The sequence below is a fragment of the Dama dama genome, chromosome 15, assembly GCF_033118175.1.
Source record: "Dama dama isolate Ldn47 chromosome 15, ASM3311817v1, whole genome shotgun sequence".
In the NCBI taxonomy this organism is placed as follows: domain Eukaryota; kingdom Metazoa; phylum Chordata; class Mammalia; order Artiodactyla; family Cervidae; genus Dama; species Dama dama.
The window spans coordinates 71,077,779-71,101,519 of NC_083695.1; the positions used below are offsets into that span (position 1 = coordinate 71,077,779).

Sequence of the window (23,741 nt, forward strand, 5' to 3'; positions counted from 1 at the left end):
CCTGTCCTTGTCACACTGCTGGGCACAGTTTTCCCCTGCCCTCTCCTCCTAATGCCCCTTTTCCTGCCGAGAACTCTTCCATGGCCCCCACTGCATGTCCCACACCAGATGCTCAATGTGTGTCGGCCTAGAGATCAAGGTCCTCCAAGATCTTGTCTCCTCTGCTGTAGGCATCATCCTAACCTCTGTCTAAAGTCATGTCCATCTGGGAACAGCTCTTGCTTTTTGTCACCTCTCTACCTTTTCTCACTCATATGGCTGCCTGTGCCTGGAATTTTCTAAATTGATGGGGTTAAAATCTTTACTTTTTCAAACCATCTGAAAAGCCCCTTCCTCTCTCCTTCTGGTTGGAAGAAGCCTCTCTCTCTGCTGTTTCCTCAGAGCACCCTATACCTCTCATGGCCCTCATCACCTCGCAGAAGCTTTATCTCCCCTCGAGGGAGGTAAAGCATCTTATAGCCCAGCACAGCATCCTGAACTCTGTCAGTACTTCCTAATAGTTTGTAAAATGAATGAGATCAAGGCACCACATCCCCATCAGTGGGGCTTAAACCCTTCTGGGACATGTTGCCAAATGCCTGGCCACCTGGGGTGGCAGCTGGGGGGTCTTTGGCCAGCTTCCTTGTCCTGGCTGACAGGCCGCTCAGGAAGGGTCAGCCCAAGCCTGCGATCTGGCTGTGAGACCAACCCTGGAGTATCAGAGCTGTGCCTAGAATTCTGCAGGTTCTGAAACGCCTCAGCTCTTGCCTGTCCTCCCCAAGGGCCTGAGTACCTTGGAGGCTGGAATGGGGGTGGGGGGAGGGGCAGAGGAAGGTGGCAGGGGAGGGGGATGGACCATGTCTTGCCAAGACCCCCCACCCTCAAAGCAGTAAGAAGCTGTCAGAGACAGTGGCAGCTATGCGAGCCCCAAGAGGATGCCCAGATTCAGGAGTAGCCTGTAAATGGAGTCCCTGCCAGGGAGTGGACAGATCAGAGAATGGGAGACACAGCTCTAGATGGATCTCAGCTCTAGGGCATGATGATGATGGCAGCGGTGCAGACGCATGGTGCGTGCTGCTTTGAGACACTCACCCATCGCTCCTTTAGCCCCGGGCTCACCCACGGCACCAGGTAAACCTTTCAAGCCGGGCTCGCCTGCAAAGGAAGTGGACTAGGTGATGGAGAAGCTTGACCATGATAGAGCACACCACCCTGCCAGACACCCCGAAGCCTGCCACCTCTCCGACCAGAGGAACCTGGCATGCCAACTGGAGGCTGGGGACGCAGTGTCTGCTGTCATTCTAAAGTCAGGCCTCCCACCCCTGGCGGCAGGCATGGACTGGCCCAGAGGCCATGCCTGGTCTGGAGGGGCCTGTGTATGAGTCTCATTTCCTTGGCAACAAAAAGCTACCTCTTGTGGCCAAAGCACTAGTACTACTTCCTTTTAATTGTGCAAATTGGCAGGAGGTAAGTGGAGAAAGGGATATGAGTAGTGTAAAATGTCTGCCACTTTGGGAAGAACTTAGTTTTCCAACTAAATTCTTCAAAAGAATCAGAGACAATCACAAACTATCTTTTCTATTCCAAACGTATATTGCTGATGCTGGCTTATACTCCACTCTAGATTGCAAATCCTCTGAAGGTTTTTAGACAGAGATTCTCTCTGATGCTTCTGTATTTTTCCCCCCACTTAAATGGAGTTATAAAAAGTCTTTAGAGTGACAGTAGATTCCTGTGTGGGACTGACCTGTGAGGCCTCGGGGTCCTTTCTCACCCTGGTCACCTGAAATAAGCATGGGGTGGAGGGCAGGGGTAGAGAAAACAAACATCAGTCAGGAGTAAGGAAAAGAATCTCACTCAGCAAGAGGGACCCTGGCTGCAGAACAGTTCCCACAGTATCTGGAAGCTGCTGTCTGCTGAATGTTGGTGAGAACTCAGCATTAACAAAGACCCAGAAAGCAAGCTAGGTAGATTTCTCCTGGGTCAGGGCCCACCCACAAACTGACCTAGGCCTTTCTGTCTCACCAGTGGGTGCTGGGGGCAACAGGGGGGTCCAGACTAGTGGGGAGAGGCCTCAGGGCTGTGTCCTCGCTACTCTGAGGACCACCGACTACAGTACTGTGACGCTGGTGCTGTTTCTCCTCTGTGCCTCGGCAGCACTATCTGAGAGGCTGGACTAGAGTCTTGGATCCCTCCCAGCCCTAGGGTCTGGTCATCAAGACCCAGGGACAGGGTTCACATCTGGGTTCCCAGGCTGTGGTGATGTTCGAGCAGCAGCAGGAGCAACACACCTTTGGGTCCCGGTGGTCCCATAGGTCCTTTGTCACCTGAAAAGGAAATGGTCACCTCAGTGTGAAAAGCCTTGGTGGAACGAACAAGAAGGGGCAGAATCTGTGTCAGAAGTCAGGCTCCCCCACTGTCCTGACTGCCCCTTCCCCTCACACACCTGTCGGCCTGCGCAGGCTGTTGGTGAGTCCACCAGACCCTCCCTGTGCCCCCAGATCTCCTTCTTGAGTGAACTGCATCTCTAAGGTAATGCCCCTCCCCCCCAGCCCCTCCCCCCAGCTTACCTTTGATACCAGGGAGTCCCACTTCACCTCGGAGTCCTTGGGGACCTATAGAGCCTGCACACAGAGGAAACCACATGGGTGGATGAGTGTCGTCAGCTTTGGAAGGGATGGACATGCACACGGGTACATGTATACATCCACACACACATACCCACTAGGCACCCACATGCACAGACAAACACACTCCCTGGGGTAAAAGTCAAGGGCTGCTGTTCATGATCTCCTCCCATGTCCCCACTACCTCATCCTGGACTAGGTTTCTGGTGCCTGCGATTCCCAGGCCCAGGCATGAGAACCCCTCCTGGGGACCCTGGACTGCAGGATAGTGTGGGCTGCAGCTCGAGACGCCCGGCATGCGCTCTGGCCCACAGGGATGAGGGGAGGCAGGCACTTCGCTCAGATCAAAGCAGGATGGGAGCTGCCTGCTGGAAGCACTGGAGGGTCTGGTGCCCCAATTTGAGTAAGAACAGTCTCATGGGACCCATTGTACTTGACCTTAACCACAGGTGGCACACAGGCAGAGGGGAGCTTTGTGTCTCCAGGAGGCTTTCTTTAGAATTGCTTATTTGGCTTTAAAAATGTTTCTCCATTTAACCTCCCTCTCTTTGCCCCAGAAATAGCATCTATTTTTGAGAAGAAGGCCACTGACCTGGGGGACCCTGCAGGCCAGGAGAACCACTGGAACCTGAGGAGGACAACAGGACAGTAATGATCAGATGGGCTGGTTACAGGCCGGGACACTGACCCCATGCAGAGTGGCACATGGAGGGGGTGGGGCGTACACCCCAGGTGAGGGCTGCGTGTGTGCACCAGGACCCCAGAGTCAGCGGGTCCAGGAGTGACCCCAGTGTGAAGTCCTTCTTAGGGAGGAAGCTGTGGCTGCCAGGATCAAAAGACCCCCTGCTCCTTCCTGGTTGAACATTTGGGCTCAGGCAGGGGCAGGGAGGAGAGGGGACCAGTTGGACATCGCACTGTGAGAAGGCCCTATCCCTTGGCGTGTCCAGACAGATTGCTCTCGAATGTTTGCCTCTGGGCCCCGACTGGCAAGGAAATTGTCTGACTTCTTATTTCCAGATCCATCCACCCACTTACGGGCCACATAACAGGGTCATTGAACAGAGATGGAGGCATAACCCCCAAATTTACCATAATACATTCGCCAAAATTCGCCAAATATAAATAAATTCGCCAAAAATACAGCTCCAATCCTGACACCCAGGGACTCTTTTCTGGGGAGGGGACCCTCTCTGGGCCTGTCAACCCTGGAGCTGTGGATTAGGGCTGTCGGGGATCCCAGTGCCTGGACCTCTGAGATCCCTCCTGGACATGGCAAACTTGGGCACTGTGTGGGCACTTGACTTACCTTTGGGACCGACAGAGCCTGGGACACCAGGTGGGCCCTGAACACCTGGTTTACCGGCATCCCCTGGGGAGAAATAAGCACTGTGAGAGAATCCCCCCACTTTGGTCGCCCACTCAGCCCATGTGTTATCATTTGCAGGTGGAAAACACTTCCCACCCTGCTGGTGGTCTCAGATCCGTTGGGCCTGAACCCACATCCCAGCCCATGCCCCCTTCTTAGACCACAGGATCCAGCACAGACCCTGGCTCAAAGCAGGTGCTCAGCTAATGCAAGTGAAAGAGAGAGGGAGGGAGAACCATGTGAGGAGGAAGTGTGGATGCAGCCAGTCTGCCCAGTGACGGAATCGCCTCTTACCTCTGTCTCCTTTCTCTCCAAACCCAGGGGGCCCTGGTTCACCGCGAGGTCCCATGGGGCCTTCTCGCCCTCTCTGGCCCATGGGTCCCTCCATGCCAGGCTCACCTAAAGACAGAAATGCCCACCTCAGCTAGTCACCAGATAGGCAGCATCTTGCTGGCAGGACACCTGCCTGGAGTCTCCACACCCACCTCCCTACTTCTTTTCCTCTGCAGCCCAAACTCAGTGCAGAAGCCAGAGTTTGAAAATGCAAGTTGATTGTGTCCTATTTCTGCCCCAACCTGCAAACAGCTTCTCAGCTCACTGAGAATAAAAGCCATATCCTTGCAAGGTCTCCAAGGCCCCTCCCTCTTGACTCTTGGCCTCCTTTGATGGCTCCCGACACCCTCCTCCTCCTACTCCTCCCCAGGCTCCCAGACCCTTGCCCCAGGCCTGTATCTGCTCCCTCTGCCTGGAAGGTTCCCCCAGATTATCTTAGGCCTGGTTCTCTCTCCCACTTCACATCTTTGCTTAAATGGCACCTTCTCAGTGAGGCCTTCCCTGCCAGCCTTATTTTCAATTACCCTTCAGCCCTTCCAGACCCGCTGGGCTCTATGTTCCTATTTTACCAGTCACTCCCTCCCTCTGTATACTTCATTTATCTATCATGTCTATTGTTTATCTGCACCCAGAAGTAGGCAGGGGTTCTCTGTTTTGTTCACCATCCTCTCCCCAACACCTAAAACAGGGTCTGGCACAGAGCAGGTACCTAACAAAAACATTTACTGAATGAATGAATGAATGAGGGAATAAGTGAACAGAGAAATCGTTCTTACCCATGTTGCCTTTCTGTCCCTTTGGTCCCTCTGGACCTTGGTGGCCCAAGGGCCCAGGGATACCTGTGGACACACAAGAATAGCTCAGCCTTTCTTTCCTCCCAGACACCAGGAGCCAGGACCAAGTGGTCCGCAACCCTAGCAGCACCATCACAGGCTACACACCTGGAGTTCCAGGGAACCCTCGGTCTCCTGTGGGAAGAAAGAAAGAAAAGTCAAGCAGAGGACCCAGGCTGATCACCTAAAGAAGCCTCCAGTGGAATTCAGGTAGGATGGCCAAACTACAACATGGGACGCTCAGTTAACTCTGAACTGCAGATAAACCCTGAATAAATTTTTAGTATTTGGGACATACTTATAGTGAAGAATGATTTATTGTTTATCTGTGATTCAGATTTGACTGCATGATGGTGTGAAATGAAAATATCTCCTATATTAATGAACAAGAAATTTCACAGCCATCAGCGATTTCTGGGCTCCAAATGTGAATAAGGAAGCCCAAAACTGCGATCCAGCAGATGCTGCCACCCCCATGGTGATTGCTGAGGAGCTGGGGGAATGCAAGAAACAAGGTGAACAAGGAAACAGGACTGGCCCCAGATAGCTGAGGTGCATATGAAAGAAATGAATTCGGTGAGCCTAGAAGCTTCCATCCTTCCATACATAGAATGCTCACTTCCTTAACTGAATACCTGATCTTTGATGTTCAAACTGCCTGCTCCCTTTGTTGCAAACTTGTATATAGCCTGACACCCACCACCCCTCGGAGCAGTTCTCTCAGAGATCCTGACATGCTGTTTTCCGGGCTCAGGGTCCTAAACATTCCCACCAAACAAAATAACTCTCTACTTTCAGGTTGTGACTATATTTTTTAGTCGACAATGGTCAGGATGGGTTCATAGCCTGCAAGCTGGAGCCTTGGGGAATGGAGTGCAGAGGTGGTGACCCAGAGTGTGCATGTGGAGGGCAGGGAATCCTGAACTTGGGAGGCCATCAAGTAGAGGAACCCCAATTCCTGCACTGGGATCTCTTGAGAAGGGAGGTGAAGCTGAGAAGAGAGGGGGTGACCCTGCCATCTCCAATAGTGATTCTCAGAATGGTCTGTGTACCCCTGGCCTTGGAACCACCTGGGCTGATCCAGACCACAGGCCTCCTCAGGGTCCTTGCTGCGGGAACCCCTGAGATTGGGCCAGTGACAGGACTGCCCCAGAGGTGCAGCTCTATTCTATCAGGAAGCCCCCACTTCCCCCACTCCTGGCCCCTTCCCCAAAAGCCTGAGAGTCTGCAGGCTGCTCTGCAATTCACGATCCTACCACAAGTTGGGGATGGCCAGGGAGGGTGGGAAGTGTGTTTTCTGGCACTTGCTGATTGCTTTAAACAGTCAACCCTCACTAATATTTAAGGTAAAAATTTTGTTCTATTTACCTTTAGGGCCTTGAACTCCCATGTCACCTAAAATAAGAGAGACATGAAAACCGTGAGATGTGGTGAGAAGTCAAGGGCCATTCTCTCCTAAACGTCAGTGGACTCCATGTAAACGACATTTCATAGTGAGCTGGTGTGTGGCGTGGCTTCCTCTCCATCACCATTGGTGTCTCTTGGGCTCATCACTTGCCTCTCTTAGAGGACACTTTAGCTCCCTTCCCGTTCTAAGATATTCTGATGGTAGAGCCAGTTCTCAGCCCTCCCAACAGATTCTGTAAGATCTTTCCACTGCTCATCCTTCAATTTGGGGGGAAAAAAAGTTTTCCAAACCCACCCCACTCCCCACCCCCAGAAGACTTGGGTCCAAGTGCAGGAAAAGGGCTCCATCCACTGCGATACCTTTAGGCCCAGGGCTTCCTCGGAGATTTCCTACAAGAGACAGCAAAGCCGGAGTTAGCTGCACATCTTCTGTGTCACACACACACAAGCACAACACACACACACACCTGAAGGGGATCAGTGGTATGGTGGGATGAAACAGGCTAGGACTAGCTACCTGATTCTAAAGTATGCAGGTTGGACAATGCTCCTCAGCTCTCAGTTTTTCTAACCATAAAATAGGATACCAATATGGGTCCTCCCTCCATCCCAGGGCTGTCAAGAGAGCTGAGTGAGGGGCGCTGGGGATTGCCCTAAACAGACACCACTCCATATACAGGAGCCAGGACTGGGAGCTGCTGACCTTTCCCCCTGTGATGTGCTCACCGTTTTCCTGTTCTGTCATCAGCCTGGCCCTCACGAATTGCCAGATGTCCTCCTGATTGTAGCCATCAAGCCCAGATTTTCCTAGACCTTCCCCCAGCCTGGGCGCAACCCCCTGGACAGCATCCTGGCTGCTCCTCTCCATCTTCTCGTTGTAAGACAAGCGGCCCCTCATTTTCTCCAGCTCGTCCACACGTGCTTTCAGCTTCCTCACCTCCTCGGCTGGAACAGACACACAGAGACAGCATCAGCACAGGAGCCTGCCAGCCGGTGCCTTCCTAGTGCTCCAGGGGAGGCTGAAGTGGGGGCTCTGGAGGCCGTGGTGGCTTCTTCACGCTGCGGGGACATTTTACTGGAATAATTTTGGGGAGATAGTCTGCTGTGGCTACCAGCAGGATGAGCTCCTCAAAACTGGAACTGAGCCTTGAAGAAGCCTGGCCATGGTGACAGAGCTAGCCCTCAAGTCTCCCAAGGGAGCTGGTGTGAGAGTCAACGGAATGTGGAAAGTAGAAAGGCTATGAAAGGTCTGGCCTGATTATTAAGGGCAGCCAGGGGCTTGGAGCAGGATGCCACTGGCATGGGGCCCCTGTTCCCTGGGAACCAGGAGCTGCCTTAGTGTCCCAGCTCCGCAATGGAGCAGCCACAGGACCTTGACCAGGGGCCTCCTGGAGCCCCAGCCTCCGCATCTGCAGGAACAAGGGGTCTGCACCCATGATCTCGGGCCCCTTGGCACCTGACATGTGGGATACTTGCTGGTTCCTGCCCTTCTGAACAGGCAGCAGGGCCCTGCCACACGTACCCAGAGCGATGAGGCCGAAGAGCAGCCCCAGGAGCAGTAGCCAGGTGAGCAGCAGGCCCAGCAGCCACTTCCACCAGCTGCACCAGGAGCCGCAGGGGCACCAGGCAGGCGCCGCCCCCCACGAGCCCTTGCCCCCTCCACCAGCGGCCCCACTGCCAAGGGCACCGCCGCTGCCGCCACCGCCTCCACCACCATGGCGGTGGTCGTAGCCGTGGATGTCTGTGGAAGAGAGGGCAAGGGTAAGGTGACTTCTGGCGGCTCGTGCCCCCTTCCCTCCAAATTCTCTGACTCGTGGTGATTTCCTGCAGGCCTGAGTGAGTGTGGGTGGGCTTGCAGGCAGGTCCCTGTGGCTCCTGGAATAAACAAGGAGCCATGCTGGCTGATCATGAGCAGAGGTCTGACAATCCTGGGCTTGAGCTGTGAGATCCTGAGAAGGTCCCTTAAACTCTCTGACTCCTCTTTTTAGAAAATGGAGTTCATAGTTGACCTTTCTTCATGAAATGGATGTTAAATGAGATAAGGCATGCAGCGTAATTAGCAGAGGATGTAGTAGAGAGCATCAGGGTTAAAATTCTTGATTATGAACATGGATCTGCCACAACCTCCTGCATATTATTAAGCCCAAATCTGAATAATCCCCATCTCCACATCTCAGTTCACAAGGCTCTTTGTAATCCTCACAGTGCCTAGAACTATACTCAGCACCTAAAGGGCGGCCAGGAGGCTTTTTATTTCTTTTTAGTGAAAGTGTATTTTGTTTTTAATATCTAAAGTTGGCTGATGCTCCTTGATTTCCTTCTCTCACAAGATGATGGGAGCAAGTGAGGAAGGTATAAGGGACGGGAGATGTGTGTGCCACACCTCGAAGCCGTGTGGGCAGGGGGAGGAGAGTGGTCTGTAAGACCCAACAGTAGCCCTGCTGTGTTGCTCTTGCCATGTTGACAGATCCTGGACAGATAGTTGGCACCCAGACAGTAGGCACCCAGACAGTGGGCGTCCCGCGGTACAGTGTGACCTGTGAGCTTGTCTCCTGAGCTGAGCTCCTTCTGCAGCCCTGCTTTGGCCCCCAGCCAACCCCTCCACCGCCCTCCACCCCACTCCCTTTGAAGGCTTTTGGGGAAACTCTAGAGCTGGGGTGTTCATGTGTGCTCTGGCTCCAGGCTAGGGGGCTGTTATCTGGTCCAATCACCATCGCCAGCTCCTCCACTCCTGTTGCTGTGGGACCCGTTGCTCTTACTCACCTGCAGAGGCGCCCTTGCCCTTTGCAGACACAGTCTTCACATCTCCTGAAAGACAACACCGAGATCACTGTTTTGACTGAGCCCTTAAACTGCAGGAGCCCACAGGACTGTCCAGCCTGTGCGTGGACCTGCTGTGGGGCTTGAAGTAGGTGTGCCCCAGGGACCTCGTGGAACAGCCATGTGCAGGAACATCATTAACTCAGTCCTCACCGATATCATGCTGCAATAATTATGTTGATGAAGACTTGGCTTGGCGAACAATTCACAGTGAACAAAAGTACACTGTAATAAACTTTTGTGACCTGAAAGCCCAAGACATTTTTTGGAGGACATACTACGGGTGACCATGGCATTCAAACAATAAATGTGCTTGTGAGAAAAGACTCTTGATTTCTTGGTTAAAAGGTTTTGCACACAGGTTCCTAACCTGGGCTGTAAAGAAAAGAAAGGCAAAGACGGGCCTGGAGAAGGGCTGAGCGCGAGTCTCAGATGCTATACGACCACTGAGTTTGTGGGAGTGTGTGAGATTTTCTGGAAAAATTGTTTACAGCTTTCACCAGGTTCTGAAAAGGGTCCTTTGGCTCCACAACCCCACCTCCATCCCTAAAATGTAAGGAACTGCTAATTTAGAAGACCAAGCTTCAGATAATCAAAGGGTAAACACTTAAGTATCTCGGAAAAAAAAAAAGTAGAAGAAGACTTAGTGTTAGACCTTGAGAGGATTGTAACTCATTTCATTTGCATTTTTTAAAAAAATGTTCTGTGGCTTAACTTTTCTCTTTCTTTGCTGAGCTCCCTGAAATCCATGATTTGGAGAGATTCACAGGAACCACCGTGTGAAGAAATATGGTAATCCGGGACAGAATCCAGGTATTTGGGAAGAAAAAAAAGCTAGCAAGTGGTTTGCAAAGCTTTTTTTCTGAGTTCTGAAAATCATGGGAGGACTAGTAAAGGTGAGGGAAAAAAATGCCACTTGGACTTTAGATGTGCCAGGGAAAGTCTTTGCTTACATTATAAGCACACACAAATCAATAGGGGAGTTTGGGAAAATGCAGCCTCTGACACAGCAGGTCTGGGTTAGAGCCCAGGACTCCGCATTTCTAACATGCTCCTGGGTCTTATGATGCTACTGGACAGGACCACACACTGAGGTCTGAGGTCTCGGAAAACAGATCAATGACAGACGGAATGGCCAAAGCGGACAGCGATCAGATTTGCTCTTACCGTTAGCTTCTGACACTAAGTAGGTGTCGGTGTACGCAGCTTGTTTTTCCTTTTTTAGGGTGTCCTCTGAAAAAGAAGCTGTGCACACAACCTGTGATGATCCCGGATCTTCTCTCCCCGCTCCCCCACCCACATCCTTTCCCGCTTGCAGAGGTGGAGGTTAGCCTGGTAGGAAGAGGGCCCTGCTTTCCTGGGGTTAACCACCCCCAGTCTGGGCCTGGGGTTAGGTAACTTCTTATTGTCCAAAGACCCTTTTGAGAGCTCTCTGCTGGAATTTTCCTAGCTTGTCTGCATTCAAGGCAGACCCTGGGACACTACTCAACAGACAGTTTTCATTTGAATGGAAAGACTGTGGTTTCATCAGTCAAACGTCTCAAATCACCTTGCTAGGACATTTGCCTACACTGTCTTTCTTCCAAAATCTGTCTCATGGGCTCCCACGTACTTGCAGTGACGCTGGCTGGGGAGGCTGTAAAGACCTTCCCACTGTCTTTGGTCATGATCAGCAGCTCCATCTCCTTCTTGGAGGGTGTGTTGTCCTTCTCCAGGATCAGGAATTTACAGTCCTTGTGCAAGAGGTCATCGTTCTGGACATTTGTGGTGCTGGCTGGAGAGGAAAGAAGTGGGTGATAAGGATGGAAAGGTAGAGGGAAAGGAAAAGAAGTAACCAGGAGAAGAAGAAAAGGAGGGTAGAGGAAAGGAAAGGGGTAAGTGGGTGTGTCTGAGGGGCTCCTGCTCTCACTGATGCTGACAGCCACTACTAAGAAGCATCTTGGGGACCAGAGACATCGTCATGTTTCTGCATGGCTGGGCCTGGCCATCAGGAGGTTGGGTCAACACCAGAAGCACTGGGGGCTGGCCTGAGGGGCTGCCTCCCACCTGGACTCTATAGGATCTTCAGTAAATGGGTCAAAGTTAATATGCCAGGCAGGCCCTTTTTTAATTAACTGGGTAGGTTCATTTCTAACAGAAAGTCTCAAGTGTTTGCATGCTGGGGGAGCTTTTCCCGACCACCGCATCCAGCATGCACACATCTCTGTCTCTACCACCTCACTACGTCTGTCCTTCAACTACGTGTCATTTTCTGTAATTATCTTGTATACTTCGTCCATTTGTCTGTTATCAGCTTCCTCCACTGGAACTGTCAGCCTGGTGACAATGGGAATCTAGGCTCTTTGTCTGTGTCTGCATAGTGTGTGCCTGTTCAGTCGTTAAGTTGTGTCAGACTCTTTGCAACCACATGGACTATATAGCCCACCAGGCTCCTCTGCCGATGAAATTTTCTAGGCAAGAATACTGGAGCGGGTTGCCATTTCCTTCTTGAGGGGATCTTCCTGACCCAGGGATAGAACCCTCATCCCCTGCATTGGCAGTTGGGTTCTTTACCGCTGAGCCCCCTGGGAAGCCCCTGTGTCTAAGCCGGGCACTCAGAACACTGTCTCACACAAAGCAGGTACTCAGTAAAAACAGGTTTTGGATGGATAACTTGTTGAATGGAGGGAAATACACCAGGATCAGAGCAGCGGAGAAAACAGGCTATCATGTGTCATGTGCCCGAGTTGATAAAGATGCCACAGAAAGTAGGGAGGGTGTGGCAGCTTCTGGGGGGCACTGTAACCTGGTCCTTGTGATGGGGTTTCCAACAGGGGTGGGGGCTGGGCTGTGTGGGCCTGACCTTGGGCAGGTGTGGAGGGTGAAGCTTCATGGCCCCCTTGGACAGGAAGGCCAAGGTAAGGTAAGAGGCACACCCAGCTGCTCACTCCTGGAAATAACCAGGAGGCCCTTGGGTAAGTCCCCTTTGTAGACCTCAGACCACCCATGGGTTATGTCCCCTCCTGCCACATGTAACTAAGAACAGACCTTCCTGTGTGCTGGCCTGCCTCTGGCAGCTGGCGACAGCACTTACCTGCAGAAGTGGACACCCCAGTGCTCACAACAGTGGGACTCTGGGGCATGTTTTTCTTCACACCATATGCTACAAGACAAGAACCACTGAATGAGTGGGGCACAGGAGGCAGCTCCACGCTGTGTAGAAGCAGCTGACCTGCCCTGGCAGACAGGCAGCCTCCCCAGGGGAGAGGAAGATAATAGTGAACAATAATAGTGAACAGAATAATACTGAATCATGAAATCCACTCTCTCTAGCCATGGGGACAACAAAACTTAGATGAAACTTTGTATGATATAATCCTCATCCTTGGAGGATTGTTCCAAAGGCCACCTCCTCCATGAAGTTGTCCTACACCGCCCCCCCGCCCCCGCCCCGCCCCGCCCATCTACTTCCCTTCTGAACTCCTATAGTACCAACACCTGCTTGGCACGGCTTGATTCATGCTCTCTTACAGGATCCCCCAGATGTTTCATATGCATGAGATGTTCACTCTTTGCGACCCCCTGGACTGTAACCTGCCAGGCTCCTCTGTCCATGAGACTTTCCAGGCAAGAATACTGGAGTGGAGGATAGCCATTGCTTTCTTCAGCGGATCTTCCTGACCCAGGGATTGAACCCGGGTCTCCCACACTGTAGGCAAATTCTTTACCGTCTGAGCCACCAGAGAAGCCCTCCCACCAAACAGTAAGCAAGTCGAGGGTAAAGCCTGAGGCTCGTGCCTCTTCTGTCCTGCCTCCCCCAGGTTTGCGGAGGGGTGCACTATAAAGTCAGCCAAATGATTGATATGCAGTGACAGTGGGCAGTTAAGGACAGTGGTGAGACATGGAGACATAGAGGACACACCCCCAGCAAGGCTCTCACTCGTGTCTGAGCCAGCACTTGACTGAGATTGGCATCTCTGGTCAGTGTAGGGAGGGTTGTTTCTTTGGTGGGAAAGGTCAGTTGACTTTTAGGGACATTTTGGTCCCTCTAATTCCATTGCTGAAAAGGGCTATTGTGAGCTATAGCTGCAAAGAGGTGTTGCTTCCCAGCTCCTAGGCTCCAAACCCCAGTTACACACCTGTGGAAGTGGTGGCCATGCCATGGGACAGGGTGGATGAGCTGGGGGCCAGATTGTTCTGCATGCCGAACACTGAGAGGAATTGAGGACAGGTGAGAGCAGGTACATAGACGAGGCCCTCTAAGTAAGGCAGCCAGTCCCAGGAACCCCCTAAACCACTTTCATGAAGAATGCACTTGCATATGACAGAGATTCTGAACCTTCTCAGTTCCCACACTCTTACTGACATGGTAATTTTTTAAACACTGCTTCTTCCCCCCACTGCCACACCCAGAAAATTCCTAAGCTCCATTTATTGAGCAACTTAGGTCCACACAACTTAATAGTAGTAATTTGCATAGGGTCTAACAGATGTTGCTGTATGCTTCAAAAATTTCAAATATCCCAGGGGTTCCCTTCTCTGCAGGACCTTAGGGTGCCTTGGTATACAGCACGGGAACTGCAGATCCAGACACAATGGCTGAGGCACTAACAGGGCAGGACCCTATTTTTCCTTCTGACTCAAGCAGGTAGAAGTCCCCTCACTCCCAGCAGTATTTCAAAGGTTGATTGGTTGTCTGTTTTTAACAATGTAGAAGCTCATTCCTCCCTAGTTAACAGCTTCTTGTATTCCATCCTATCTGGAGTTTGGGGCACAAAATTCAACATCAGCCCACCCTCCTCAGTCAGGACTTTGCAGAGTAAACTAGCAAAGGCAAGAGGAAAAAAGCTTGAATCTGGTATCTGCTGGGTTTGTGGGACACTAGTTAATTGGAGGTGTTGAAATCAGAAGTTAAGAAGGCCAAGGAAAATAAAAACGGCCTACATCACTATGTGATATTAGTCATGACAACACAGAAAGAAGGCAGATTCCTTTAACAAAAGAAATGGGCTGATAACTTATTTACATATAGGCTATGATGATATATGTGGAAATAGAGTGAATAAATCCTTTAAAAAGATTATATATCTGTCTTGGAAGCAAAGCAGTAACATTGTTTGAGCCCCCAAGGAACTACAACATTTAAGATGCGGTTAAGTTCTTTCTAAATTAACAATGCTTTCCAACCTAAAAATGTCCCGAGCTCTGCCTCACTTGGTCCCTTTCCTTCCATCTCTCCTCCTCTCCTACTAGATAAAGGGACAGGCACAGAATAAGCACATAAGTGCAGCCTCTGGCCCCCTTTCCCTTGGGGGCTGAGCTGCGTCTGTGATGGAGGGCAGGCTCTGTGCCTTCTAATGCAGCTCCTTGGTTACTGCTTCTGCGCTGCCGTGTGTGTGTGGAGGAAGTCCTCATGCTCTTGGTCAGGATGAACATCTTCCCTACAAACCATTCCATTTCCCTCACTAGGCAAGAACAACCATTTTTTTTCAAGCTGGCAAGCACTGACCTGAGGAGCTGGTGCTGATTCCGGGCTGCAGAGTTGGGGAGCAGGAGGCCATGTTATTTGGAACTCCAAAGACTGCGGGGGAGGGAAGAAGGTTGGTGAGAGTACATCCACACAGAACAGGGGCAGAGAAGCACTGGAGGAAAGGCCAGCATTGCACTGTGTTACATTACTGTTTTTAGGAAAACCTTGGGCTCCTGCTTTGCAGCATGGAACCAATCATTAGTCCATGGTGTGCCTTGGGTCATAATAGCCAATGCGCAGTCGCAGGTTGGTGGGGCTTTGAATGGCCAGCCAAGCCCTTCTTGTTCGTGACCGCTTCACAGAGACAGCACTTAAAACCCAGAGAAGTTAAATGATCTCTCAAGTTCACACAGTTAATCCTTATATTTGTTTATATATATATATATATATATATATATTCCACCAGAGGAATCAGCATAGGAATTGAATTGAAGTTCCAGTGGAAAAATCTTGGGATGCTTGGCCACAGGAAGCCCTTCTAGGAAGCCATGGGGATGGCAAATGCCGGTGGGGCCATTCAGCTTCAGCGTGAGGTGTGGCGGGGTCGGGACAGGGAGGGGCTGTGCGCTGCGAGCCACATACCTGATCCTGCAGAATAGGCATTGGTGTTGAGCAGGGATGAGCTCTGCGTTGTGATGTTGTTGTGATAGGTGCCCATGGAGGACCCCGCTGGCAAGGTGGAGGACCACACATGGGAGGGAAGGTTGGCATCCAGGATGGTTGTATCATAGGTGCCAGACACTGAAACACACACACACCCCAGTGAGACAAACCCATTCTCTGTGCTGGGGGAACCCAGTGGGCTTGGTTTGCCAGGACTTTCCCAGTTTTAGCCCTGAAGGTCCCTAGTCCTGGCAGCTCCCTCAGTCTAACGGAACTGTAGCAGTTGGTCATCCCACATCTGTCTGAAATCTTGTTGCTGGTGAAAACCTGATCTCTTGGGTCAGAAATTCTTGCTGGCTCTTGGTGAAATTTGAAGTAGGTAAATTTTGCTCTAGGGTCCACACATTTCTCCTTCTAAGCCCCCCACCACCTCCCAGTGCACTGTCCCCGCTAATGGTCTCTCTCTCTGTTGCTGACTCCCCTACACAGATGCTGTGGAACTATGACTCCTTTACAGTAGAATTCCAGACAGCAGCACAGGAAGGGAAGTCCTCAGTTCTGAGGCCACTCTGTACCAGTGGCAGCCTTCTCCTGTTGAACGCTCCTTAAACATTTCTTTGTGCCAACCAGACCCAAGGGGCATGCTGTCACCCTGAGTGTCATTGGGTGCATCTCAAATCTGAAACCAATTCTGCCTATTTGTTACCTGAGAGGGAGTTAACCACACAGGTCACAAACTACTCCGAGGTTTTGGTTTTATATTGAAAAACAAAAGATCACTATCTCAAGGTGGTTTTTTTTTTTTTTTTTTTTCAGTAATGAGAGGAAAGCTTCACCTCATATATAGCAGAACTGGCTTCTCACCTCACCTCCCCCCAGGGACCAGCTGATTCATCTCTCTGCCTCCCACAGAACCCACCTTGCACTTGGCAGGTACATGATGTATGAGTGCTGAACTATACTCATCCTGCTTGTCTTCCCCTCAGTCTACCCTGCTCATTGCCTTTCCTCAGTGCCTGGTGCTTGGAATAGAGGCAGTATATAATAAATGTTTATCGGACAAGTGAGTGAATGACAGAAAACATTACAACTTTCCCCAATATTCTTCCTTTGGGGAACCTGGCCAACACATTCCCAGGACATGTCAAGAATTTCCTGGGAGAATCTCTAGGCTCTAGAGCCAGACAATGGCCTGCACGTGGGAAGGCTGACCAGATGGAGGTGAGAAGGGTGCAGTCCCCATTTTCATGCTGCAGGAAGAGCAACACTCAGGGTTTTGTGAAGTCTGCTGCATCCTGAAAAGCCTGCCTGGGCACACCTGTCACCTTATTCCCTTCCTTCCACAGCAGCTTGGGGCTGAGGGGCTTACCTGACTGGGAGCTCGCTGTCACCACCTTGGTCTCCACGGTGCCTTTCTTGGGGATGGGGAGTGTGTTAGAGGAATTCCGGGTGGGGCTCACGCTTGCAGAGCGGCTCCCTTTGAGCAAACGCTTGACGTCATCCAATTCTGTCCCTGAAAGGAATCCCCCAGTTTTTCATTAGGCTTGGGATTCCTTCCCAAGTCCAGCTGCAGTGGTGAACATTCACGGCACCCTGAACACTGGGGAGGATGAAGCATCCACTTCACCTGCTGGAACATTTCTGGTTAGCCTTGTCATTTCTGCATCTTGTCAGTTTATAGCACTGATTAACCTGGCACTTTGTAATGTTAATGGCCTCATAAATCTAGTGGCTCTATAAGGAGGTCAAAGTTTTTCATAAATATTTCCTAATTAGACATCACAGGGAAGATTCTGTGGCTGGAAGACCCTGTCATCCTGGATCGGGGGGAGCATTCACATCTGGGATAGCTAGAGAACAAGACCCCTTGAAACAAATGGTTCAGCGGTCGTCTCATCCCAGGCAGAGGCTGCCTCGGGTGTAAGGTCTCTGACCTTGTATGCTCTGAAGTGTCAAAAGGAATGTGTAGCCCATAACTCTTAAATATTATGCTGCTTTCCTGTGAGTTAATTTCCAGACCCTCCAGCTGATAGGATTTGCAATGAGGTGATTCAGTGGAGTAAAACATGCTGTGCCTCGCAAGGTGGCAAACAGAAGAGGAGGGTGGCATTGTGCAAGGGCAACGTGTGAGAAGAGACGTTTGCTGATGACATGCGCTGGAGGACCGCCCAGGCACCCCCGCCCCTGAGAGCTCCAGACTTTGCGCTCAACATCCCCCTCCCCAAGCCTGGAAAGACTCAGGTGAGACTGTGTCAGGCCTAGAGTTGGACCCCAGGGCCCAGGCCCTGAGCTCTTGGGACAAGTCCCAATCTTTGAATCCTGAGCCACCCGAGCCAGCTCTTTCTCTTCCTGGTCTTTGTTTTTGGCTCCCACCCAGTTGGGCTCATTTCAAAATGGCAGACAACAGGAGAGCAACATGGTCAACAAACAGAGACTAGGGAATCCCTGACGTCCGAGATAACCAAGTTCGAACTCTCACACTTCTGCCTTCTCTGGTCTTAACCACCCCTTTGAGGCCCCCCTGCTCCTTTTCCTTCAGGTGTACTGAAACTTCCTCCCATGTCTCTGCCCACTCATCTCACTGAGACCCTCCTTTAGTCTCCCTTCAAGTGACTGACTAACCTGGGAAGACTCCTCTGGCCCCCACTCCCTCTGTCCCTGAGCTGTCATGGCTGGTGGTTTATTGTCTGTGAACTACAGAACAGCAGGGACCAGGACTTACTCAGCTCCTCACCCCTGCACTCAGCCCTGGGTCCCTGTTGCAACCTTAGACGTGTCATTTATGACATGAGTGACTGCGCACACACAGCAGTAGCCCTGGACTCTTGGATCCCTCCCAGGACGTGAGCACTTACAGCGGGTAGATGGGGACGCACTCTGCAGTCGAACTCGGATCTCGCTCTCTGTACAGGGAAGAGATGGAACAGTTGTGAAAGAAGGAGCTGGGCTCATAGTGCCCCACACTGAGCTCTGAGCTGCAGATTCATCTTTGGGCTGCTCTGTGATCCAGGGACAGAAAACCTAGGTGTGCCCAGGATGAGTGCTGCTTAGAAAGAGGAGTCCTCTCCTTATCCCGGATCACAACTGCCCCCCACCCCCTACCAGCCACTGAGAGCAGAAACCACAGGCTGAGCCTAGAGGTGCCATCACAATCAGCAATAACCAACTCCTTTCCTAGAGCCCTGGAGAAGGAAGTGGCAACCCACTCCAGTATTCCTGCCTGGAGAATCCCATGGACAGAGGAACCTGGCGGGCTGTAGTCCATGGGGTCGCAGAGAGTTGGACCTGGGTGAGCGACTCACAAGAACTTCCTAGGGCCCACTCCCCTTTACCAGAACCAAGCTGCTCTCCTGTCTCCAGGGTTTCTCAGCCAATAGCAAGAGAATTCTAGTATATTCTTAGCCATCTTGGCCTCTTTAGGGCAGCAAGTGGGTGATTTAACATTCTAAGTTTCAGGAGGAGCATCAGCATCAATCAACTATCAAATTGTGGGTGGTTTGTATGTGCCTAACTTTCCAGGACCCTGGGAGGCTTAGACTGACCCTTACGAATGCCCAGGGCCTAGGAATTCTGCCTTCAGCACTGCCCTGACACACTCCTTGCCACCCTCACCCTCACCCTCACTGAGTAAATCAAGGGCAGCTTTCTCCAGGACCATATTCCCTGCTAGGGCCTTATCCACAAGCAGTTGTGGACAGTGCAAAACTCTCACAGAGAACTTCGTCCCCTGGAACAATGAAAAAGAGGGGCTTGTGCTCATTTTTGTTTGTTTGTTTTTTGCTGTGTAAATGCAATTACAGCACAACTTGTTAAAGTCACCCAGGAGACCGGACGTGAAATGAGATGTGATGCTAGCACCTTCAGACAATCCACAGCAGAGCGAACCACTCCACATGTTTGCTAGTCTGCTGTCAAAAGTCCACCCTTCCCAAAGGAGACTCCCAGGTGCTACAGGCTCCTTGAGGTCAGAAACCATGGCTTATTCATTCTTTACTCCTCACTTTTCCTGGCTCATATCTGGACACACGTTAGATGCTCAGAAAATACTAATTGAATGAACTGAACTGAACCCAGTGACAGAGATTACCTCGTGTTTGGCTCCGTCCTCTGGTAGAAGAAGATGCTGAGAAACAAAGAAAAGTAATATTAGGCATTAGAGGTGGCATGCTAAATATCTGTGACATGGAGGCAGACCTATTTGGGTGGGGGAGGTGGTTTTCATAGTGCATTTATATCCAGATAGAAACCTTTATGGATGGTGGATGTTTAATAAATGATGCCCACTTGGCCAAAGGGAAGAGAAAATTATGTAAGCCCCAGTGTGTTTAGGGTGCTAAGTTAGCAAATGAATGTTAAATTGGCTCACACTTAGAATGTTAACTAAGGTAATCATGATCCATTTGGACTGGTTGATCACATTGATCAAATTTATCAAGAGACTGCCGGGTCTTTCCTTTAGTTTTCTGTTAGAGACTGTCTTGGTTTTTGCCCTGTAAGCAAGTAAATAACTGAAATTATAATCACTCATATCATCAGTTCTTATGTACCGTGGGAACCCAAGAATACGGACTCAAGATTTAAGGTCCCACCTCGGGTTTCATTCGGTTAAAATGTGCCCCTTTGAGGCTGCTGTGGTAGAGGTGCTGGGGTGTTTGATATTTGTGTATTCTCACCCCTGCTCCCCTTTGTAGGAAGGTCTCTGTGGGTCCTGTGGAAGGGAAAATCTATGGTTGTTGCCTGGCCTTAGGGCTTATCTGCCCAAGCCTGAGCCTTGTGTGAGAAGCTTGCCATTTCATGAGCAAAGACTTTTGACAGCAAACTGATGCATCTGACCATCCATCCCCTTAAGATGCTTCAGGATAAAGAGCCAAGAAAAAGAGGTCAGCAGAGGTCAGACTCTTCTAGAAGAACCCACTTAACTCATGATGTTAACTCATGATATTCCCTTCCCTCTCCATCCCTGCCAGGCTTGACCGACCATTTCTTTACAAAATAAGGACAGGACATACCAAATTCCTTCCGAGGGTACTCGGGGGAAGAGTTGCCGCTGGAACTCCCTGGAGAAAGGACAAACACTTAGTACAAATGGCCACTTAAGCCCAAATAGCTTCTGAGAGAGTGGGTCCTTTCTGCACCTCTGCAGCCTGGGTGTTCAGCCCAGGATTTAAACACATTATGCCCAAGGGACTTGCTTGTGGCACTTCCTCCTGGTCACTGATCTACTTGGGTGGGACAAGGAGTGAACAAGGACAGCTGTTTGAAGTTGTTCAAATTTGAACAACTGTTTCATTTCCTTTTTGTTTTCGCTTCCTCAACTCTTGCCCTATGCACTGCTGATGCCGAAGACCCATCTCTGATCAAACGAACACGCTGTCAGCACCCGCAGTTCTCTGACCTCGTGCGGCTTGTTCCGGAGGTGGGCCTCGTTAAGTGAAGAGACCAGTGCTGGCAGAGCAGCAGGGTGAACTTGTGGTGATCCTCTCCACCTGGCCTGGACTGAGGGTTCTCCCTACCTTTGGCAGCCCTGGGTTAAAATCATTTACTGGGATATCCAGAAGCAGGATATCCTGTTTTTCCATCACTAGTACCCAATTCATTCACTATTAGACCCATTTGCACCTGGTTTGTCTGTTATCCACTAAAACTGTAGATTTATGTAGATTGCCAGGAATTCCAGTAACTTTAGGAGAAGAGCCCAGATGTCTTCCTCTCACCTCCTCCTTCTTGATCATGAGCTTGCCCCTTCTCTCTCTGACTTAAATGGCATTGCCATTGACTCCTCCTTTCCGTGATCTGGCTCTTCTTTCTCCATTTTCCCCCAAACTTTATCTTTCTGTGTTCCCTTCTGCTTTTGAACTCTCCTCCCTGACAAACTCCTCCAGTTTTCCAACTTCTACTAACAACCCTTTGTGGATAACCCAAAACTGGGTGTCTTGCCTTGACTTCTTACCTGAGCTCAAGTCCTATGTGTCCTATTGCCTGTGAAGTATCCCCACCAGAAAGTCATACCAGAGGCTCTACTTTAGGACAAGATAACTGAATTCATTCAAAGGATGAGAGAAGTTACTGAGGGGGGAGAGTAGTTCTTTCTTAAAGTCTGTGGGGCCTGTACCTTCATATGTTCCATGGCGGGTGACATGAGTCTTCCTCTCGAAAGTCGAGCCTGGTGAGTTGGGCAGAGTGGAGGCAGGTGAATGGGCCCTTCTATAACTGGAGGTGGAGGCACTGCCTCGCATGCTCCCACCTACAAGTGGGGAAAGACAGAAACCCTCAGAGCACTTCCCAGGGTGACATACAGTTATACTAGGTACACGCAGTCAGTCCTAATGAAGGAGGGCCCTGTGGAGGGGCCAGAGGCTTTCAGGAGAGCGTGACCGAAAGGGTGCTCAGAAATGGAGGTGGAATTATTGCTGCTGCCCTTTCCCAGAACCCTGAAAGGCAGGGAGGTCCTTTCTGTCTGTAGCCAAAGTGCATGGAAGTGGAGAAGCAGGCTGTTTCCTAAGGACCTGGCCTGTAATTGCAGACCACTGCTGGGTGCCCTGGAATACAACCCCACATGCATATATTTCTCCACAGGTAAGGACATGTGCAGCTCTTGGGCAGCTCAGCTGTTTGCATATCTTGGGTCTTCTCTTCAGTGTCATTCCAAGATTTAAAAAATGACTTTGGACTCACAGACTTAGAGAATGAACTTCTGGTTTGCAGGTGGGGGCGGGGCATGGGGAGGGAATGGGGAATGGGAGTAAGGGATTGTTAGGAAGTTTGGGATGGGCTTTCCTTGTGGCTCAGTTGGTAAAGAATCCGCCTGCAATGTGGGAGACCTGAGTTCAATCCCTGGGTGGGGAAGATCCCCTGGAGAAGGGAAAGGCTACCCACTCCAGTATTCTGGCCTAGAGAATCCCATGGACTATACAGATCGCAAAGAATTGGATGTGACTGAGCAACTTTCACTTCACTTCACTTTGGGATGGACATGTACACACTGTGGTATCTTAAATGGATAACCAACAAGGTCCTACTATATAGCACAGGGAATTCTGTTCAATGCTATCTGGCAGCCTGGGTGCGAGGGGAGTTTGGGGGAGAATGGATACATTTATATGTATGGCTGAGTCCCTTTGCCATCCACCTGAAACTATCACAACACTGTTAATTGGCTATGCTCCAATATAAAATATAAAGTTTAAAACTATAGCTTTAGAGGCAATGTGCGTGTATGTGTGTTTTCCCTGCTTTGTTTGTTGTGTTTCAGTTGAAAGTTACCAGGAAATATTAGTTCTTTGGCATCTACTGGGTCTGTCTTGGATATCTGCCCAGTGGAAACTCACATAGTCTGGGGTTGTATGTCACCAGATTTCCTTAGCACAGTAACCTAATCGTTAAGTTTCTTTTGTTGTTTTGTTGTTGTTAATTCAACTGTAAACCCTCAGACATGCATACTCTTTTCTAAAAGAAATGAGTTAAAGAGAGTAAGTAGTTCAGCGGGAAAGGGGTCACCACTCTAGGAAAGCTTCTTAATCATGTTATTTTTATTGGGGACATAATGACAACTGATCCCATTTGAAATAGGCCTCACAGCTCTTTGGGGCATTTGGAATGGATGACAAACAGTGGTAGTGATCCCTCTCCCTGCCCATCTGCCCTTCCCTGACCCCTCCCACCAGCAGGCACTTACTTGAGTTTATGTAGCCGCTGCTGCCATGCGTCAGGCTCTGTTTCTCCAGCCGGCTCCCTCCACCCAGAGATCCTGTTTTAGCATAGCCATTGCTGGTCCCCCCTTCTGCAGAAACGAGGAGCAGGTGACAATTTACAAGTGGACTCAGCAGCCCCTCTCACCTGCCTTCCCTGGCTTCTCACTCACGACCCTGTTGGTTTGGGGCCTCTTTCCCACCGCACCACACGGATCTCATTTTGTTTGTTTTTGATACAAAGGTCAAGAGCAAATATTCTACCCAATTTAAAAAGAAAGTTCCCAGGGTGGTTGCTGGTTAGGATAATTTAAATATTAGAAAAGTCAGCAAGTAATGAAAACTCCTGGAGGCCAGAGCCCAGGTTGGACTTTTGTGAATGCCTGGCCAGTGCCCTGGACCTGGCAGCCGCTGGAAGTGTCAGAGGGCTGAGCGACAGCTCTATGAGGACGGTGTTTCACCTGGCAGCTCATCATGCTCCAACCTGTGTGTGGGTGTGGGGGCTTCCCACCCTGTCCTGAACCAGGGCTCCCAGGAGGTGCAAGGCTAGCTTGGGGGCTTGGCTCTCCATTATAG

At 50.6% G+C, this 23,741-nt stretch overlaps 1 protein-coding gene across 4 annotated transcripts in view; it reads right to left on the bottom strand.

Moving 5' to 3' along the window:
* COL17A1 (collagen type XVII alpha 1 chain) overlaps positions 1–23,741 on the bottom strand; it is a 47,446-nt gene that overhangs the window by 15,948 nt on the left and 7,757 nt on the right. For 2 of the 4 annotated variants that reach the window (XM_061162552.1, XM_061162551.1), the window contains exons 4-29: positions 23,153–23,257; positions 21,590–21,721; positions 20,487–20,534; positions 19,565–19,600; positions 18,333–18,380; positions 16,847–16,990; positions 15,457–15,615; positions 14,854–14,925; positions 13,484–13,555; positions 12,439–12,507; positions 10,978–11,139; positions 10,533–10,610; positions 9,309–9,353; positions 8,068–8,286; positions 7,272–7,490; positions 6,906–6,935; positions 6,507–6,533; positions 5,247–5,273; positions 5,082–5,144; positions 4,267–4,371; positions 3,913–3,975; positions 3,199–3,234; positions 2,550–2,603; positions 2,271–2,306; positions 1,727–1,762; positions 1,072–1,134 (exon numbers count right to left, since the gene is read on the bottom strand). In XM_061162552.1, coding sequence (XP_061018535.1) covers positions 1,072–1,134; positions 1,727–1,762; positions 2,271–2,306; positions 2,550–2,603; positions 3,199–3,234; positions 3,913–3,975; positions 4,267–4,371; positions 5,082–5,144; positions 5,247–5,273; positions 6,507–6,533; positions 6,906–6,935; positions 7,272–7,490; positions 8,068–8,286; positions 9,309–9,353; positions 10,533–10,610; positions 10,978–11,139; positions 12,439–12,507; positions 13,484–13,555; positions 14,854–14,925; positions 15,457–15,615; positions 16,847–16,990; positions 18,333–18,380; positions 19,565–19,600; positions 20,487–20,534; positions 21,590–21,721; positions 23,153–23,257 — 2,148 coding nt within the window. Of the gene's footprint in view, positions 1–1,071; positions 1,135–1,726; positions 1,763–2,270; positions 2,307–2,549; positions 2,604–3,198; positions 3,235–3,912; positions 3,976–4,266; positions 4,372–5,081; positions 5,145–5,246; positions 5,274–6,506; positions 6,534–6,905; positions 6,936–7,271; positions 7,491–8,067; positions 8,287–9,308; positions 9,354–10,532; positions 10,611–10,977; positions 11,140–12,438; positions 12,508–13,483; positions 13,556–14,853; positions 14,926–15,456; positions 15,616–15,992; positions 16,057–16,846; positions 16,991–18,332; positions 18,381–19,564; positions 19,601–20,486; positions 20,535–21,589; positions 21,722–23,152; positions 23,258–23,741 lie in introns of those variants that run through there. The other 2 variants (XM_061162553.1, XM_061162554.1) reach the window with 2 other exon arrangements.